The 19,877-nt window shown below is 40.7% G+C and overlaps 1 protein-coding gene across 5 annotated transcripts in view; it reads right to left on the bottom strand.

Moving 5' to 3' along the window:
* Positions 1 to 19,157, bottom strand: part of SON (SON DNA and RNA binding protein) — a 30,411-nt gene extending 11,254 nt beyond the window's left edge. For 3 of the 5 annotated variants that reach the window (XM_067739391.1, XM_067739392.1, XM_067739393.1), the window contains exons 1-6: positions 18,999 to 19,157; positions 15,758 to 15,924; positions 8,066 to 14,008; positions 6,567 to 6,727; positions 4,512 to 4,658; positions 4,143 to 4,331 (exon numbers count right to left, since the gene is read on the bottom strand). In XM_067739391.1, the coding sequence (XP_067595492.1) occupies positions 4,143 to 4,331; positions 4,512 to 4,658; positions 6,567 to 6,727; positions 8,066 to 14,008; positions 15,758 to 15,924; positions 18,999 to 19,075 (6,684 nt within the window). In that variant the 5' untranslated portion in view covers positions 19,076 to 19,157. Of the gene's footprint in view, positions 1 to 3,231; positions 4,041 to 4,142; positions 4,332 to 4,511; positions 4,659 to 4,838; positions 6,341 to 6,566; positions 6,728 to 8,065; positions 14,009 to 15,757; positions 15,925 to 18,998 lie in introns of those variants that run through there. The other 2 variants (XM_067739394.1, XM_067739395.1) reach the window with 2 other exon arrangements.
* Between the last annotated feature and the right edge of the window lie 720 nt (positions 19,158 to 19,877).

Raw genomic sequence — 19,877 nt, 5'->3', positions numbered from 1 at the left:
CTCCCTAGGACTTGTTCTAAAAGGTGAAATCCACATAAAAGACTATCCTCAATTATAATTCCACTTCTCACATTAATAAAAACCTGTCCAAGTTATTTCAGCCCTCTACATCAGTAACACAGCAGATTACTACTTCTATAACCTAAAAAGTTGTCAGGACTAATGAAACACATATAATTGACACCATGTAACATGCATTTCATGGCCTAAGTTGTAACTGTGTACCTTCTATATCTTCATTTAAAAAACCCTTCTAAGTCAATTTACCTCCCCCCTTTGTTAACCCAACTGTTTATATAAATAGAACAATTATCTTAAGTATTTCCTATAAAGTCAATGAAAGTATACAAAAGAACTAAAGACATTAGAAGGTGGTCAGTCAGGTAAGGAAAAAATAATCCCTGTAATAGGCAAATTATTTTCTACAGAGGTAACTGCAGGTATCTCAAATTAAAAGATGGTAAAAAAGGAAATTTTTAATTGTAAGAAAATAGAATTAAAGAAAAAGCACCTAACCTGCATACAAAACATGATTTTAAAATATTTAGCTAAAATTAATAAAATACAAAGAGTTTCACGTAGAAAATGAAAACTACAGAAACAAAAGCCACACTAAATACACACTACGTAAAGTTGTTACGTAAAGTACGTAACAACGTAAAGTTGTTACGTGGCTTGGTTTTAAAAACTGATTTATGAACCTTTTCATTATTTCACATAAAATTCCTTAGTGCAACTCTTAGTTAACTTGTACATTTAATCCAAATGAATCGTAATAAGAAACAGATAAATCATTAAATGGTAAAGAAATTCCATGTTAATCACCTAAGAGAATCTAAGGAGAGAAGAATGAACAACAAAGCTGTACTTAACACATGCTAGCACTGCCAGGACCTAGTTTTATTTTCAATTAAAATTTTCGTCTTACCACAAGAACTCAGCTTTCCTAAACTTCAAAAATTTAGAGCTTCTAAATATAAGGGAATTTTAGCTCCACTGGACAGGGAAATATTCTTCAATAGTAACAAATCAAGCACAGTTGCCAGAGACAAAAACTGTCCTAACATGTAAACAATCACTAGACTTAATGGCAAGCTACCTCTGGACATTTATGATAAATAGTTAACCCAAGGAAATTTTACGTCAGAGACTACATTTATATCTTCTACCCAATAAGTCTTTGCTAACTTTATTACCAAGAATTAATGCCCCCGAGGACAATTTTTAAAATGTTTTCCAACACTTTTGATTTCATTTATAAATCAAATTGACACAAATATGATCAAGGTTCTGCAGCCACTCCTTACTGAGGATGATGCTGGTTGGCTTCTGGGTAGGAAGACGATGCTATGGCAGTAGGGCACACAGTCTGATGAGTTGATATTCCGTAAGATATGGATTTATGCTGATCCATCCACGTTTATCCACTCATACTTATGTCAAAGAGCACTCATGTGCAAAACAATTGGGGGGATTAAGGATCATAGCAAAGCTGAGATCAAATCTGTGATCTTTGCCTAAATGTTTCATGCTCAAAACTAAAGAACCGCAAATTCCGTTTACATTTATTAAAATGAAAAAGACTAACAGGTAAAAAAAATTAAAAGTACTATTCAGTTAAAATGTTGACCATTTTAGAAGAACTTTCCTTTTCTCTATAAATTCTTTATTTCAACCCCTGACAGGGAATCAAGAGTCAATGCTCCCATAAAATGTCACCAATAGTATTCTACAAACATTGGAATATAGAACATTTATCTTACAAATATATTTATAAGATACAGCTAAATAAATGGAACTAAACATTTTATATTATGAACATTTCCTCTAGGTGTTTCATATCACTGCTAGGTAAAAGCACGAAGACCTGAAAGCAAGAGCAAAATTCTGTCCCTTCCTAAAATTTTGGGATTGTTTTATTTGAAATTATAGTTAACATATTTTTTTTTTAGTCTAATCATCTAAGAAACTAGCTTAGAGTTCTGATATCAAATAGCTGTATATATCCTCCCCACAGGAGAAATCTGCTTCATGAACAAAACTTTTTTTCCCCTCCTGCTTTAATAAAAGGCTCCTTTACTTATTATAAAATCTGAATACCCACCTACTCCCCCGTAGGATTTCTCTGGAATAATTCCCCCCAACTTTTCATTCAAATCTGACAACCACTGTTGATGACAGACAATGTAAGGCACCACGGTTTTAGTGTTAAAGCTGAAAATGGCTAAATACTGAAATATATATATTTACACATAAGCTCTCAATCAATAAGAACCATAATCACCAGGATTCACTAAGCACTCTCCCGATGTTCAACTGAAGTCAAAATAGTTATGGTCACTTATCTTCCCAGGAAAATCCCTTGGAATTTTGCAATATTTATAGGGCTTCACTCTGTTGGAAAATTTTTCTCACATAAATAATTCCCTTATGTTTTTTTTCTGTTAATTGCTTAATCTTCAAGCAATTACTAAAAGCGTATGTATCAGAATTTCTAAGTCAGTCTGTTCAGCCCTCTCACCATGGTTTATATTCAGCCTCTACAAGATTTAAGTCAGTTACAAATGTCAGTTAACCTTTCCCTCTTGAAATGTGCAGGTAGCTTGATTTGGGAATTAGCAACTGAGCTACTCAACTGGCTTCTCTAAAAACTGTCCCAACAAGCTATCTATCCTCTCCCTCACTGGTGACGGTATAACTTGCTTCAATTGTTGACCCCCATGTAAATATAGATCATCAACAGTGACTGTAAGTTGCACTGGCTAGTTATGTCCAGCTTCATTGTATATAACTTGCTCTCTTTTCAAATGCCACAGGTAAAAAGAAAACCACAGTGAAAATGTCACCTGTGAATAGCCCAGGGGAAAAAAAATACTATCAAAGTTTCTGATTTGGGTTCTGTTCACTTTTAACTTTATAAACAGAATTCGTTTATTTGTATTATCAGAGGTGTTTATTGGACGACGATGATATGGCCAATAAAGTGAACCTGTATGTGAAGAGTACAGGTCTCTCTGACCCACATATCCCAGAACTGCAAGGAAAGGAGCTGGGGAAGAATTCCTACATTGTAAGGGCATCAGATATCTAATCCAGTCCTTGGACAAATGTCTGGGCTTTGGAAACGAAGGGCAAGAGGTGATGACTAGTCTATGGTATCATTTAAAACTCCCACCCCCCTAGTAAGTCTCCACCCTCCCAGATCCCCCAAGCGTGATTTTGCACAACAAGTTAAATAAAAGTAAACTGTTTATTAAAAGATACAGCAAAGGTACAGATACAGAGATACATACAAAGATACAGATATATATATATATATATTTACATATATATACAGTCTTGCTGTTTTCATGTGCACTATATTTAGCAGCACATTATTTAATCAGGCGGCATTTTAATGGGGCTGTTTTGACACTTGGCATTATTACCGCGTCATTTTTGACAAGATACAACTATAGCCTCCTGGAAATTTCAAGGTGTGAATTCCACTTCTCCAACTTTTAATAGTAGCAAAAAGGGGAAGGAGAAGGGAAATGGAGTACCAAGGCTGAACATTAGGTTAAACACAAGAATCCAAAGGGCCAAGGTAGCATAGGGAAGGGAAAATAATTAAAATTAAAGGCTATCTGACAAACAACCCAGAGAAATAGAAACCATTATTTAAGGGCAATGGGCTATGTATCCAAGATGCTCACATCAGCCTACAACGCCTTTTCCAATCCAGTTCTTGTGTTGAACCTGAGGATCTGCCTCTCTCTGCTCAATCCCTCCACCCAATAAATTTGCTACCACCAAAATCTAGAGCTATAGAGCCTTGAAGCAAAACGGGAAGCTAAATAGTTGTACCTTGGGCTACCTTCCCACAAGTGCAAGGAGGGCCCAATGTTGGGTAGGGATGTGATAACACTGTTCTCTGCAATTCGATGCTTTTCACTTTGTGGCTTGGTTCCACAAAGTGAATTGCATCGAGTTACTGTCAAATGAGAAGCTGCGGGTTGTTTCATCTGTCGTCTAACCCGGCCCTGCCGTTTAACCCGGCCCTAAGAAGAGTGAAACAGAATCCAAATCAGATATAAAATAACAATAAAATGCAGATTCAGGTATATAAAAGGAAAAAAATACATAATATTCCTTTTACTTACCTCAGAGGGCAAACTGCTGCTGAAAACATTATCATCATCTTTGTTTTCTTCACCATTTTTCTCTACAGGAACCCATTCTCCATAAACACTATCTGCTTCTTTTTTCCGATGTTGAGATCCAGATGACACAGGGAATTCTTTTGTTAATGTTACCTGGCTTTTTGGTGGAGTTGGCTTTGCTGCAGCAATCTAAAAAATAATGTTTTGCTTAATTAAAACTCAATAGATGTTCAACATAATCTGAAAATGACTTTGTTCATTATTTCACACAGTATTTAACCTAAATTAAAAACTAAATTCCATTTGAATTTTACTTAAACAGTTCTACAAGTTGTGCTGTTTCACTAGTCTAGAAACACGAATACTCACATTCAGATTGAAAAAAATGGGTTTGGGTTCACTGAGTTTAAAAGGATGATGATAAAAAGGAGGTTCTTCTTCCTCTTCATCCGAAACATGAGGTTTATTCACTATTACATCATCATCTTCTTTACTCTGTGCAATCTGTTTGCATTTCTTAAAAAAGTAAAAACAAACAAAAGATAAACCTTACACTTTATGCAGAGTAACATGTAATTTCTTAAAAGAATCAAAACCACATAATATCAATTTTCAAAGGTAAAACAAGATTAATGATAGGTTACAGATATGTAACTTAGCTTACTGGTTACTATTTAAACACACTCTAGCTGGTCAGTCAGTTAACAACATTTATTGAGCACCTACTATGTGCAGAGCACTGTACTGGGCACTGTCCAGGGAATACAAAAAAAATAAAGTAAAAGACATGGTCCCTGCTCTCAAGGAGCTTACAATCTAGTTCAATAGACGGAATACATACACATGAGATAATTGAGGAACGCTTTTACAGAGCAACACAATTAACAAGTGCAAACTGATATAATACAAACTGAGTACATAAGTGCTCAAAGAACAAAAGCTTAAGAGAACAGAATCAGGCAGAATCTGATAATCAAGGAATACTCCTCGCAGAGTTCTAAGCCAGATTTTCATAGTTACGAACAAGGATTAGCAGGGAAAGGAAAAGAAAGTCACCCTAGTCAGGTAGTGGTAAAGAGGTGAGAAAAAACTTATTAGAAGGGACAGAGGGCTGAAGATGAGGCTAAAATATATAGGGAAACACTAAGTGTTCACAAGGTTTTGGATAAGGAGCTTGGATTTGATAAGCAAGCAACAGAAGCCTTCACTAGGTCCTTAAACTTAAAAAAAAAATTGTAATAAATCTAAGTAAGGAAACAGATTAAGAAACTATATGATCCCCAAATGTATGGCTAAATAAAATCTCAAACACTTGCAACTGGGTTAGATGATAGCATGTCTTTCCATAAATGTTTTGTAGGTTGAGTCTCTAAAGGAACAGAACTCAAGAATGGAATATAAGGCATGATGGGGAGGGTGCAACTGATGAGGTCTGACACATAAAGCAAAGTCAATTCCGCCTTGAGAAGCAAAGGAACCGACTCCATTACCTGGCTTTATAAAAAGGTCAGAGTAAATTTGGGTGGACATGTCTCTATACTAGCAGTAGAATCTGTCATATCCCTTATCAATTGAAAATATTTTAATAGGATAAAAAGCTCATATAGCCAAAAACACAGAATATACCAAGCTTGTAACCAAGGGGAACAGAATATATTGACAGTGGCAGGCTGGCATAAGGCTAGCCAATAACAAGTTTCAATATCTGAAACAATGTGGTATTTCTGGATCCTAGCAGCAATATTTCAGCGTCCTCCAAAAAAAAAATTTTTTAATAAAATAAAGCCAAAAGACAAAAAAAAAAAGCCTCAATTTAAAAGATCAAATTCTTAAAAACAAAAATAAGTGTGTTTAAAATATATATGTTACTGCCAAAACCCGAACCGCAGGAAGAACTGATAATGGCCGGCCATTATCACCAATGGCTGGTACCAAACAGCCAAAACCCGAAATGTTGATGCGAAAGAAGTTCCTTTCAGGCAATGGCCAGCTATTCTCATTAATTTCCAAGCTCCGGTGGCAAAAGATCATTTCTGAAGATTGTCTGTGTCTTTGCGTATATGCAGTACACTCGTGGCGATCAGTGAACACGTCGTGAATGGAAACGAAACTGTAGGCGAGCTTCTGCGTGTTGCTCACTCAACACCTCCTCCATTCAAACGAACCGTCCCACTCCTCAGTCAGTTTGGCTTCTAAAACTGGAAAGCAAAAGTAATGGGAAGTAACTTTTAGCTAGCGGAGCTTAGCCATCCCGGATAATGGCCTGCTAAATAGAGCTTCTGCCGCTGCCACGTCTGTATTTCGGGTTTTGGCCACTCGGTGCCAGCCATTATCAGTTCAGCCCACAATTCGGGTTTTGGCACGCTCCAGAGTCAACATCACTGGAATAATCCATTTAAGAATGACAAATTCTGTCTAGCTTACCTCAGTTAGTTCTTCTATAGTAGCTCCTCCTGATTTTTTAGCAACTTTCTCTTCTATTGAAGGTGGAGGTGCAGGCTTTAGGTTTGGCGGTAAAGGAACACCAGCCTTAGCACACATGGCAGCTGCATTAGCTTTGGCTATTTCAAGTAACTGAGCCTTATCTGCAAGAGGAATATATAAGAAGCAGTTTTCCTAAAAGGCTGTACATTTTGTATTATCTAATGTTTCATATGCTAACAAAATTAAAGGCATCAATCTTCTGCCCTAACTTACAGCTGTGATGAAATCACTCTTTGGCTCAAAGTTTTAAAACAAATGCCCCATATTTAAAAAAGAATTAAGTCCACATTTAGCTTACCATTCAAACACTATACAAAATAGCTAGACTACACAACTATAATGATCACTCTGCCACACACATTAAGACACACACCTGCCCAAACCTACTTTATTTTCCACAACTATCACGCCCCTTAAATTACTTTCCTTCTAATCTCGGACAACATTTTAAAGCACTCTTGGAGCCCAAGTTCAAAACTGCCACCTCTTCAAAGTAACAAGTCTTAAGTCAGAATTTAACATTCCTCTCCACCGTGCTCCCAAAGTACCTAATCTATACCAGTAATTACAGCAATCATCACATTCTACTCTTTTTGGTAGTTTTACTATTTGGTAAAAGAGACATATATGCATTTTATCTGTGTCTCTTGTACTAACTTGTAATCACTCCAGAAATTATATACTGTTTTTTGCTTTGAATAAAAAAAGAACTCAGAAACATTTGTTGAACTGAATGCATTCTCCCTTGCGGTTCTGTTAAGATCTTTTTCTTTAGACAACTCTGACCTGGAAATGTCCAATCCACTGGGATAATGATAAATTATCCATTATTATTACAGGTAGTCACGCATGATCCATCAAGTTTTAATCACCTCTGCACACTTTTTAAAATTAGGAGAAATTAGAACACTTCATCTTTTAAAAGGCAGACTGAAATCACTTTAACTCCCCATATGCAAAATTCCCTACTCACTTCCATCACCCATTATACCAATCAGAATTATTTTCACAAACATTTAACAGTACTGTATTGCCAGTTTAAGACATGTAACTTATTAAAAAAGAAACATTTGATTTTAGGCTTATCTGCAAGAATTTATGTTGGAATACATACAATAACAACCTGAGCAGATACTAGCCTTGTCTTTAACTGGACTTCTACCTGCCATTTTTAGTTATGGAATATGGTTAAAGCAAAAAGAAAGCATTCAAGCATGGAAATACCTTGGTTCTAATTTACTCCAAAGCAGGTCTTTTAAACGCTAATTACAAATGTACTTATTCCTACATTTTCTAAACAGAAGCTAAACCTAACTACAAAAATTTAAAGATAGAAATATTTATCCTAAACCAATAACCCCAAATATTCCATTTGACTCACAGAAAAAAACTCAGCTTTAAATCATTCTCTAATACCATTAAATTTTTAAATGACTCACTCAGATCCGTCAGACGTTTAGGTGATCTGCCTCTTTCAGAAGACCTGGATCGTTTACGGCGGATGGGAGACCTGCTAAACCTTCTTCTCAAGGGTGTTCGTGATCGCCTTAATCTGACTGGTGATATACTGAAGCTTCGTCTTCTTACCACAGATCTTGATCTTCTCCGACGGCTCGGGGTGCGGCTCCGTCGGCTCGGGGTGCGGCTCCGTCGGCTCGGGGTGCGGCTCCGTCGGCTCGGGGTGCGACTCCTTCGGCTCGGGGTGCGACTCCTTCGGCTGGGGGTGCGGCTCCGTCGGCTCGGGGAGATGCTGAAGCTCCTTCTTCCCCCAGATCTAGATCTTCTTCGACGACTCGGAGTGTGACTCCGGCTCCGACGGCTTGGGGTGCGACTCCGAGCTCTACCTGTTTTCCGGTTATCCCTGGAGCTTGATCTTTTTCTTTTTCTTTCCCTGGACTTGGATCTGTGCTTTGGCGATCTTTTGCGCTTCTCTTTTGATACAGATCGCCTTCCTCTAGACTTTGATCTTGACCTGCTGCTCCTCCTTCTGCGTCTTGATCGTGACCGTGAACGTGTTTGAGAGCGATGAGACTTGGACTTCGATGATCTCTTCCTTGCCCTAGAACGAGATTCACTGGTGCGCTTTCGCGATTTGTGTTCAGAAGACTTGGAACGCTTACTTCGAGATCTTAACGAAGAGTCCCTTTTCTTCTCTTTCTCACCTTTGTCACGGTTCTTATTTTTCTTGCTTTTTTCATGTGTGTCCTTAACTTTTACAAAAATTTCATAATCATCTTTTTCCTCTGAAGACGACTCTGAAGCTCTTTCTGGTATACTAATTACAACTGGACTGGCAGCAGATTTATCCCGTTCAACTTCACTTGCAAGTAAAGGTCCTTCAATACCAGCTCTAAGGCTTGTAAGACGTTCCATGTCCTTAGGAAGTAATGGTCTCACTAAATCAGCTTCATTAATATCATCAATGTTGGCAGAAAATCCTGAATCAGACAGTATCTCTTTAGTAGGGAGAGGTACTTCTTTATCTTCTCCACTACTTTCTTTAGGACTGAGAGCCACTGCTAATGTCTGGTCACTCTCCTGTATAGGTAATGATCCTTCTGCATCCTTACTGACAAAGTTATTATTAGCTGGTATATCAGCATGAATGTCTTTAGCAGGTAAAGGTCCCTCTATGTCAGCTTCACTACCACCACTGGGGCTGGTGGAAATTACCATGTCATGTTCAGTATCTTGAGTAGTTAATGATACTTCAACATCATATTTACTAATTGAACTGAAAGCAGATGCTGTGGCAAATTCAAGACCCTTACCAGTTCCCAGTGCATCAGGTTCAAGAGCAAGGGAACCAGTAGAAGACAGAGTCCCTCCTACATCAGTTTCACTAACAGTAGGACAGGTATCCAATACTGTGCATTGTTTAGTCTCATTGGTGGGCAAAATCTTCTCTTCACCAGTTTCACCAACAGCACCAGTGCTGGCAGCAGACACTGTGTTATGTTCCATCTCTTTAGCAATTAAGTGATTATTTATATTAAGGTCTATATTCATACCACTTTCAGTTTCATAAGAATCATTCTTCAGGTGTCCTTCAGCATGTGGCTCTTCGTCTGAATGCATGGGAATCTCCTGCACGCTAATCTCTGGAGCAAGATTTTGATCGCCAGACAGTAAATTCATTCCTTTTATAACGTTAGACTCCAGTATCATTGGTGTAGACTCTAAAACCATCTCAGTGGGTATTACTTGAGTCTGCTCTGAGAGAGTGACAGGAGGCTCTGAAATTGTCACAGTAGATTCTTGGACACAAATAGATGGTTCTGAAACAATCACGTTAGGTTGAAAGACTGACACCGCTGGTTCCAGGACAGGCACAGTAGGCTCCAGGGCAGAAACAACTGGCACAGGAACGGTAATATGCTCTGGCTCAGACAAGGCCAGGGGCTCTGGGACAGCCTCAGCCGGTGGGTCCTGGACAGCCACAGCCGCTGGGTCTGGCACAGCCTCAGCCTGTGGCTCTGGAACAGCCATGGCTGGTGGCTCTGAGACAGTTCCAGCTGGTTGCTCTGGGACAGCCACAGCTGGTTGCTCTGGGACAGCCACAGCTGGTAGCTCTGAGACAGCCATGGCTGGCAGATCTACAGTGCTCTGGGATGGCTCTGGAATAGGTACTGCTGCCTCCAGCAGGGACATAGATACCTCTGAGGCAACATGTCCTGAAGCCCTCATGGAATCAAAAGTTTCTGCTGCCTCTGACATAACAGAAGGCTCTGATGTTAACACAGTCGGTTCACCTGATGTTGTGGGAGTTTCCGACACCATATAAGTCACTGGTCTTTCTGGAATAATTTCATGCTCTTCTGCTACAGCAGCAGACTCTACAGGTGTTGATGTGACCAAAGACTCTGGCTCCAGTGGTGGTTCTGGAACAGTCATGGAAGCCTCTGATGCTAACATTGAAGGCTCTGATGCTGACGCTGAATAATTAGCAAGCACTGCTGAAGGCTCTGAAATCTCACTTTGACTCACAGGAGGTTCAGGCAGCGACACAGACTCTTCAGGAGGTAATGCTGGCACCTCAGTAGGCCAAGTATTTTCAGCTGTTAATGCTGACTGCTCAGTGGGTAATGCTGGACCCTCTGGTGGTTCCTCAGGAGGCAATGGCGGTGTCATTGGTGGCTCTTCAGGTGGCAATGGTGGCATTGTTGGAGGCTCTTCAGGAGGCAAAGGTGGCACCATATATGCCTCCGTATATGTATCAGTGTAAGAATCGGTGTAAGAATCAGCTGCCATAGACATCATTGAACGATCAGCAGTATAAGATGACATCATAGATCGATCAGCTGCAGAGTACGATGACATCATAGACCGGTCAGCAGCAGAGTATGAAGACATCATAGACCGGTCAGCACCCATGGACATCATAGATCGGTCAGCCATCGGGGACATCATGGAGCGCTCATAAGCTGACATCATAGAGCGTTCATAAGCTGACATCATAGAGCGCTCAGCCATAGGGGACATCATAGAGCGCTCGTAAGCTGACATCATAGAGCGCTCATAGGCTGACATCATAGAGCGTTCAGCCATAGGGGACATCATAGACCGCTCATAAGACATCATAGAGCGTTCGTAAGATGACATCATGGAACGTTCTGCAGCATAGGACATCATCATAGAACGTCTAGATGCTAACATCAGGGGTCTAGGTGCTAACCTATATGGCCTGGGAGCTATTCTATAGGACCTGGGTGCTATCCTATAGGGTCTAGGTGACATCCTATAGGGATCAGGAGTTAGTCTGTAGGGATCATGGCCTAATCTATAGGGGTCTTGCCCTAACCTGTAGGCATCATGACCTAGCCTATAAGGGTCATGACCTAACCTATAGGGATCTTGAGCTAACCTGTAAGGATCCTGAGCTAACCTGTAGGGATCAGGAGATTTTGAACCCAACATAGCAGAATCTTGGGTACTAGATGCTAACATCTGAGCATCCATGGTACCAGACGCTAACATCTGAGCATCCATGGTGCCGGAAGCTAACATCTGAGAGTCCATAGTACCAGATGCTAACATCTGGGAATCCATAGAGCTAGTGGCTAACATCTGGGAGTCCATGGAGCTGGTTGCTAACATCTGGGAGTCCATGGTGCTGGTTGCTAACATCTGGGAGTCCATGGAGCTGGTTGCTAACATCTGGGAGTCCATGGAGCTGGTTGCTAACATCTGGGAGTCCATGGAGCTGGTTGCTAACATCTGGGAGTCCATGGAGCTGGTTGCTAACATCTGGGAGTCCATGGAGCTGGTTGCTAACATCTGGGAGTCCATGGAGCTGGTTGCTAACATCTGGGAGTCCATGGAGCTAGTTGCTAACATCTGGGAGTCCATGGTGCTAGAGGCTAACATCTGGGAGTCCATGGTGTTGGACGCTAGCATCTGGGAGTCCATGGTGTTGGACGCTAGCATTTGGGAGTCCATGGTGTTGGATGCTAACATATGGGTCTCCATGGTGTTAGAAGCTAACATATGGGATTCTTGGGCCATCAAGGGATCCACTCCTACTGTTACAGAAGTCTCCCCCACTAATGTAGTAGGCAGCTCCTGTGCTACCGTATTATACGACTCCAGCGCTGTCGTCGAGGGCACCTCCAGGGACTGCGACACGGTCATCGTTGACAGCTCCGTTGTTGTCACCACAGACTGAACAGAGATCTCCAGCGCCACAGTTGCCACAGGCTGCCCAGGCAACTCTGGCGCCCCAGGCTGCCCTGGCAACTCCAGCACCCCTGTTGCCAAAGGCTGCCCCAAAAGCTCCAGTGCTCCAGCTGCCCCAGACTGCCCCGAGAACTCCAGTGCCCCAGCTGCCATGAGCTGCCCAGGCAACTCCAGTGCCCCAGTTGCCACAGGCTGCCCCGACAACTCCAGTGCCCTAGTTGCCGAAGGCAGCCCTGGCAACTCTGGCACCCCAGTCACCGAAGACTGCCCTGGCAACTCCAGCGCTGTCGTTGCCACTGGCTGTCCTGGCAACTCCAGCACCATTGCTGCCTCAGGCTGCCCCAGCAACCCAGTTGCCGTCGTCACCTCAGGCTGCCCAGGATGTTCCACCGTTGTCATCCCCACAGGCTGCTCCAACTCTGTCGTCGTCACAGGTTGTTCGGTCAACTCCATTGCTACTGTAACCACAGGCTGCCCTGGCAGCTCTACTGCTGCTGTCACCACAGGCAGCCCTGGCAACTCCTGTGCCATCACAGGTGGCTCTGGTACCTCCTGTGGTGGCTCCAACCCCATGGATGGTGCTGGAAGCCCTGGCAATTCCTGCGACAACTGTGGCACTGACGTCACAGAGGGCCCCGGCAACTCAGGCACTGCTGTCGCAGGGGGCCCTAGCAACTCAGGCACTGGGGTAGAAAGGGGCCCTGGCAACTCTGGCACCGGGGTAGCAGAGGGCCCAGGTAACTCCAGCACTGGAGTCACAGGGGGCCCCTGCAACTCCAGCATGGAGGTCGCAGGTGGCCCCGGCAACTCCATCGCTGAGGCCACCGACGACTCCTGCAGCTCCAACGCTGTGGTCTTGGGCAGCTCCAGCATCTCCTGCGGTCTTGTCATGGATGGATCTGCAATCTCCGATGGTACTTCCACAGGCTGCTCTGGCAATCTTAGCACTTCAGTTGCCGATGACTCTGGAAAATCCATTGTTGTTGATGTGCTTGGCTCAGGGTGCACCTGAGTAGGTGTCTCTGATGACACAAGGGTTTCTGATGGCTCTAGCACGTTTGCTACTGGAGGCTCTAACAACATGATCTTTGATGGCTCTGGAGGTGTGCTCTCCAAAGATTTCAGCCCAGGCTTCACCTGACACTCCACTGACATTGTCACAACCGGCTCAGATGACTTTAGCACTACTGTTGTAGTAGGCACTGGTGCTGTTGCAAAGGAATCCAGAATCTTTGTCATGGATGGTTCCAGCATTACTGCTACAGACTGCTCTGACTGCACTGAAACTACTGATGTAGATGCAACTGACAGTTCTGCAGTTTTTGTAGCTGGCTTCAGAATTTCTAAGGTGTGTGGCTCTAATACCTCCATAGATACTACAGGAGGTTCTAGCACAAGTGCAGGAGACTCACTGGTGTCAGATAGGCCGAACGCTCTTACAGGATGCTCCAGTGCCATTTCTGAAGGTTCAGAATCAAACTTCAAAAAGGAATCTGATTCTAAATCTACGTTCCCATCATGATGTGATTTCGGCTTTGATTCAGATTCTTCTGGCTGTCTTTTATACTTTTTTTCCTTTTCTTTCTTCTTTTTCTTCTTTTTATTTTTGTGCTTTTTATGTTTCTTCGACTTTTTGGTAGGTATTTCATCAGTAGGATCTGTTTGTACAGACACACATCTACTTTTTCTGGAAGCCTCCTTCAAGTCTGAAATTTAGGAAAATTAATTTTGTCAAATATCCCCCAAAATAGATTTAGGTAAGTCGTATAAACCAAAACTTACAATCCATGTTAAGATACCATAACACTTCTTGTTAAACAAAAGGTTACTAAATAAACTATTTTCCATAAACCAGTTATCTGAAGACTGACACTTTTCCAATACTTCTTTTACAACTGAAGCCTGGGTTAAAAATAATTTCTTAATTTATTACAAAAACTTTTAGAATTACATTAAGATGTGTTTTTACTAAGTTCATTTAAAACAATTACTTTCTCCAGCTCTCACTATACAGCAAATTACTTTTAAACTACAGTTATGATGAATATCTTTCATATTATTAACTCTAAGAATTTCCACAAAAACACACGTTAAAAAACTTTTGTAACTATTTTATCACCCTTATTTATACAGAAAGCAACATGGCACTAGCTCTGGAACACACTGTCTGCTTTTGGATACTGAATCAATTCACCACTCACTAAATGAATAGACGTGGCCAAACCGCTGACACTCTGTCTTCCAGAGTTAGAGGACGAACTCAGTTAAAACATACAAAGTACACTGAATAATGCCTGGCACCAAGTAAGCCCTCAGCAAATGCTAGAGATTGCTTTTATAGTATAAGGTCTGAACAACAAATGTAAAATACGGAACCTGAATTTTCACCCATGTTGCATTCTAATAAAAATAACATCTTCCCCCCAATACTCTTCTAAATTACTAAGAAGTAATTTTTTTTAATGTTTCTACTTTAAAAATGATAATAAAGTCATTTGGAGAAGAAAATTCGTACAGCCCTTAACATGTAACTTAAGAACATTTCAATCTGCATATCTAAAAGAAAAAGTGGTTTATAATCCACTTTGTAACCAGATGAGATTTACTCTAATGCCAATATCATATTAGATAAACCTTAATGATCTTAGGTGATCAGAAATCCAGGTCACCAAGATTATGGAAAAAGCAAATCAACACATGACAAGACCTCTTCCAAAGCAAAATTAATCATTTTCCACTAATTGTTTATTATGTACCAAACGTTAGCTACATTATACTTCAAGAAAAAGTTGCTAGAGCCATGAATCTAAGCAAGGCTACAGTCCATGCTATTTTTTTTTAACCATACTCTATACTAAAAATAAAAAAAAAAAACCCCATACCATGGCCCCCCATTTACAAAACTAAACAATATTGTTATTTTTGTGGCTGATCACAAATCCTTCATTTCTAAGCATCAATTATTTAATCAATTCCCCAAATGCTAAATATCCAACAATGATTCCTCTCCATTCATTGCACCTTTAAGAGGAGTAGACACAAAAACAAGATCATCTCTAATCTTGAGCTTTAAAATAAAACCTTCCAGGGTTTTAGAATCATTACAGATATGGTCCGGACTCCTGTACCTTCCAAAACTGACATTTATACAACTGTTCAATGAAAACCTACATTCAAAATCCTGGCACTGAGGCACTGTAAAACTAAACCAAACAAAGATAGTTATATTCCACCAGCAAAGTAAACAAATGCATCGATGCTCATGGTTCCAGTACAATTGTATTTTCAAAAAAATACTTAAGAAAATCTTCAGTAAATCAATTAAACTAAAAATTAAACTTATTGAAGTTTTAAATCTAATGAACATCTTAAATACCCTGCAATCAAGAAATACTACTGTCAACTATTAAAAAAAAACTTCAAGTTTTCAAGACAACTGATTATCTCCAACTTACCTGGCTTATATCGTAGTTCCGTATCTAAGACCCCAGAAAGTACTTCCTCTATCTTCTGAACTATTTCTTCATTTGGTAGGCTCCTGGCAGAAGCAGCTGCATCACCTGCCTGGTTTCCTTCAATAGGTGTATTTGTTTCACCATTGAGCTGGCCTTCACTCCTTCCACTTCACAAGAAAAGTACCAAAATTCATTAATATTTTTATTATGCCATATAATAAATTAATATTTGTAACTCAACTGATTAAAACAATCTTATTTGTACACTTCACCATTTTTTATTTATTTTGGATGCTATTCCCCATCAAAAGTGCTTCCTTAACACTATCTACTTACAGTTGGTACATTTTTATTTTCACACGATTAAAGTTTTCAGAACTGTGAAAGTTAAGAAAAAGTCTTTCAAACAGGTTTCTAAGCTCATCTTTTTTTTTAACAAAATACTCCCCAACCAGCATATTTCTCTCAGGGGAGGAAAATTATTATTAAGATCACAATCACAAAACCAAAGAAAAATACATGACCTAACATTATGGTAGAAGCTATAGCCACAGTAAAGCCACACTTGTGCAAGTATCACAATCACCATCAGCAGTATCAAGGAACACAACTTTAGCCACTGACACATTAAGTCAAAACGGTAACTTGTAGCACTGGATCAGGTTTAGACTGATCAGACTTGCTGAAATGCCATAATGTTGAAAAGGAAAAATACATTTATATAATTTTCACCCAGTTATCAAAAATCATGTAAAACAACTCATTTATAATAACAGTAAATGAATCACTTAACATATTTTCAATTCACGGGAACAGAAGAATCTTAACAGACATAAAAACATATCATTTACTTAGTCTTTTGTACTATTTTGTGTAAATTTACAAAATTGTTTTGAAAAATACTTTAAACAGCACGTTTGACTTAATGTAACTTAAATTTTAGGTAGCAAAATGGGTCGACAATTATGCTCCACTACCTGATAAAAGTCTGGTCAAAACCCAAAAAAATTCAGTAGTTAACCAAGTGTTATTAAAAAACATTTGGTTTTCTCATACAATTAGTCATACAATAGCAATATTTAACATTTATTAACTATTAATTAGGGTTGCACGGTTCTACATTTTTAAACTCATTTATCCTAACAAAACTCTAAGATCAGCACTATTTTTCTGATTATTTAAACGAGGAAAATGAGGCACAGAGAAGACAAAAAAACCTAGCTGTACATCATACATCTAATTAAGAGGTAAAGCTGGTATTCAAAACCAGAGCTCACACTCAACCATCTATATATAATAACTTAAACTGTCTAAAAGGTCAGTCTCCTCACCCAAACCCATATTCATAAAAGTGAGAAAAAAAGGAACTATAGTTCACCGAAATGGCAAATAATCAAAAACTTCTTTTAATACTGACAATATATAGCATAGTATTTGAAAAGAAGCTAAATATTCCCTTAGTAATAAACTGCTTTATCTAATATTCTTTTTAAACTCTCTTCCTGGAGCTCTTTTACATTTTTCCTAAGCACTTTCACAGTGCGTACCTTACTAAAAAGGCCACGATTTAAAAATCAGAAAAGTAGGGCTAAAAAAAAAAACCTGTCAGTCTAGAACAAAGTAATCATCTTAAAGCTGTGAGGATGCTTACTGAACTGCTGCAAAGGAGTGGAAATTTCAAAGCAACTAAATATCCATCAATACAATCCTACAACAGAATTCTATGGAGCCATGAAAAATGTTTCAAAGACTACCGAGACTGATAAAACACAAACGTGTTCACAATATATAGGTGAAAAAAACAACCAACACACAACAAGATGATCACACTTGACAAAATATGTGCATCTGTATGCACAAGGAAAAAATGAAAGAACATGAAGATCAATAACCATGTGGTGTTTTAAAATTTTCTTTCCTCTTTTTTCCTAAACTTTCCACGACAATAACACTTCTAATACAAAAACTGAATTTTAAAAGGTATAGAAAAAAGACATTACAACCAGCAAACACAACTACTTAATATATGCAACTATAAAAAAGTTTTCAGGAAAATTATATTCCCTTAACTCAGGTCGTTTATCATCATCCTAAAAATAACCAGCATATAACAAAATTTTAAAAAGCAACTAAATCAATGAGAAGATCTATTTCCCAATGAAATAACAATATACCCTGGAAAAATATTACAGCAATAGTGTATCACTGCCCCAGTAACCTTATGTTAATTTGAGCGCTCAGTTTACAAATGCGTTTTCGGCTGATTTTCAAATTCACGTTACGTGTGGTTCTTGCTCTCAACTTTTAAAATACAACCAGCAAATACATTTGAACTCGGAACAAATATTTACGTTATACAAAGCAAAAAGGCAATCACTGAATAACAACATGACCCACGCGATTTTCGTTTCTGAGTAAGCAAGTATTTCTTTGAAAATCTCTTCCCATTCAAATTGTGGGGAAGCAAGGGTAAACCAGTAGCAATGACAAGTAGCGTGTTGGTCAAATATGTCAATTGGGTCAGGGGCGGCAAAAATATTTAGAGCTACACATGAAGTCCACTTTCCGCTGACTAAATTAAAAAAATTACCACTAATGCAAAGTCTCCTTCCATCCTCACCTCGAATATTCTGTCAAAGTAGCTAACATTAATTTGAGCTGTTTTAATTTAAACTTCCAATCTATTAAACTATTAGAATGCTACCTGGTGGAAGCCACAGAACAGTAGGACCCAAATAATCTAATTAAAGGATCCCGACCCCCAAATGGTCTGAAGCTTGCAATAATAAAGCGGATTTAAGATTACCCAAGAAACGGCCGTTAGACCCCTTTCCGGTCAAAGACACCGGCCGGCGAAATCCGCGGAGGCAGAGAGGGGGAGGGGAAGCGCCGCGGCGGCTGAGGAGCTGAGGAAGGAACTAGGCCCGTCCCTGGTGGACAACCAGGCCTACAGTAGCTAAATGGTAGGGAATGACCAAACGGGGGAGAAGCCTGAGCATCCTAACTCGTTTCTAGAAGAGGGAGCCTGGGATTACCTCGGAAAGGGCGAAGTTCCTCGCTGGGAAGGGAGGGAGCGGACGGGGGTGGGGGGGGGGGGGCCGGAAAATGGATCCCAGGCCCAGGCGGGGCTGTAGCCGGGCCTGAGACGAGGAACGACAGCGTCCCTGAAGAAAGGTGCCACGGACGGCTACGTGAGGCCCTATCGGTCCCTTGGGAGCAGAAGAGCCTGGGAAGAGTTTACCTTGAAAGCTCCTGTTGAATTTCCCGGAATTTACTGACCACGAAAGACCTAAAAATCTGCTCGATGTTGGTCGCCATGGCGTCCGCTCCGTTCTCTCAACTCCTCCTCACTAGTCCTCCAGGCTCCCAGCATGCCTCGGGAGGAGGCGCAGCGGCCAATTCCGTCTCTAGCCGTCCTGATTGGCTCCTGTGGGAGCGCCCAGTCCGGCACGCTCCGCCTCTGAACCAATCAGTGAGCACGGCCCCGCTCTCCTCCGCTGTTTCTGAGCGTCTGGGGTAGAGCTGCTGACGTTTGCGCCGCGCACGACTATGTCCGCCATGTTAGTGACTGACGCAGGCGCCATTACAGGAGAAGTCTCCCTAGAGGCGACTGTCAGCTTAAGCTGTCAGTCTTCAACAGTGTTTGGGGGCCTTAAGAGGTTTATTTTGGTCACTAAACACCCTAGATTAAATTCCGTGAGGAAAGGGAGCAAGGAGGGCAACATGGTGTTTGACCGGGGACTCCAACTGTCCCGGATGGCACCAAGTTTCGGCAGGGAGATCCATCCGGGAAAACATTAATCAGCGCTTGCCCCCATACGAAGAATACGTTTTTACCGCCATCTGCCTCCCGTGGCATCCTATTATTGGCCTCGGCTTTTTTTTTCGTTTTAGCATTAGGCCAGAGGTCCTGAACCACGTGTGTTCAAACCTTGGTGCATTTTAATCTCGTCAGGAGCCAGGCGTGTCACGAGACTTTTGCACGGTAGCTGGTCAGTCCTGACTCGTGAGCAACACACAATTAGCTGAACATGGGTTAAGCATTTTGGTGCTCCCCCTCCTCAGAGCTCAGGAGGCTCTGGAAGAAGCGAAGAGACGTTACGTGGCACCTGACCCTACA

The sequence above is a fragment of the Pseudorca crassidens genome, chromosome 5 (genome assembly GCF_039906515.1).
Source record: "Pseudorca crassidens isolate mPseCra1 chromosome 5, mPseCra1.hap1, whole genome shotgun sequence".
Classification (NCBI taxonomy): Eukaryota; Metazoa; Chordata; class Mammalia; order Artiodactyla; family Delphinidae; genus Pseudorca; species Pseudorca crassidens.
Note: the sequence above shows the minus strand (reverse complement) of the source record. Positions and strands in the feature narration are given on the sequence as shown.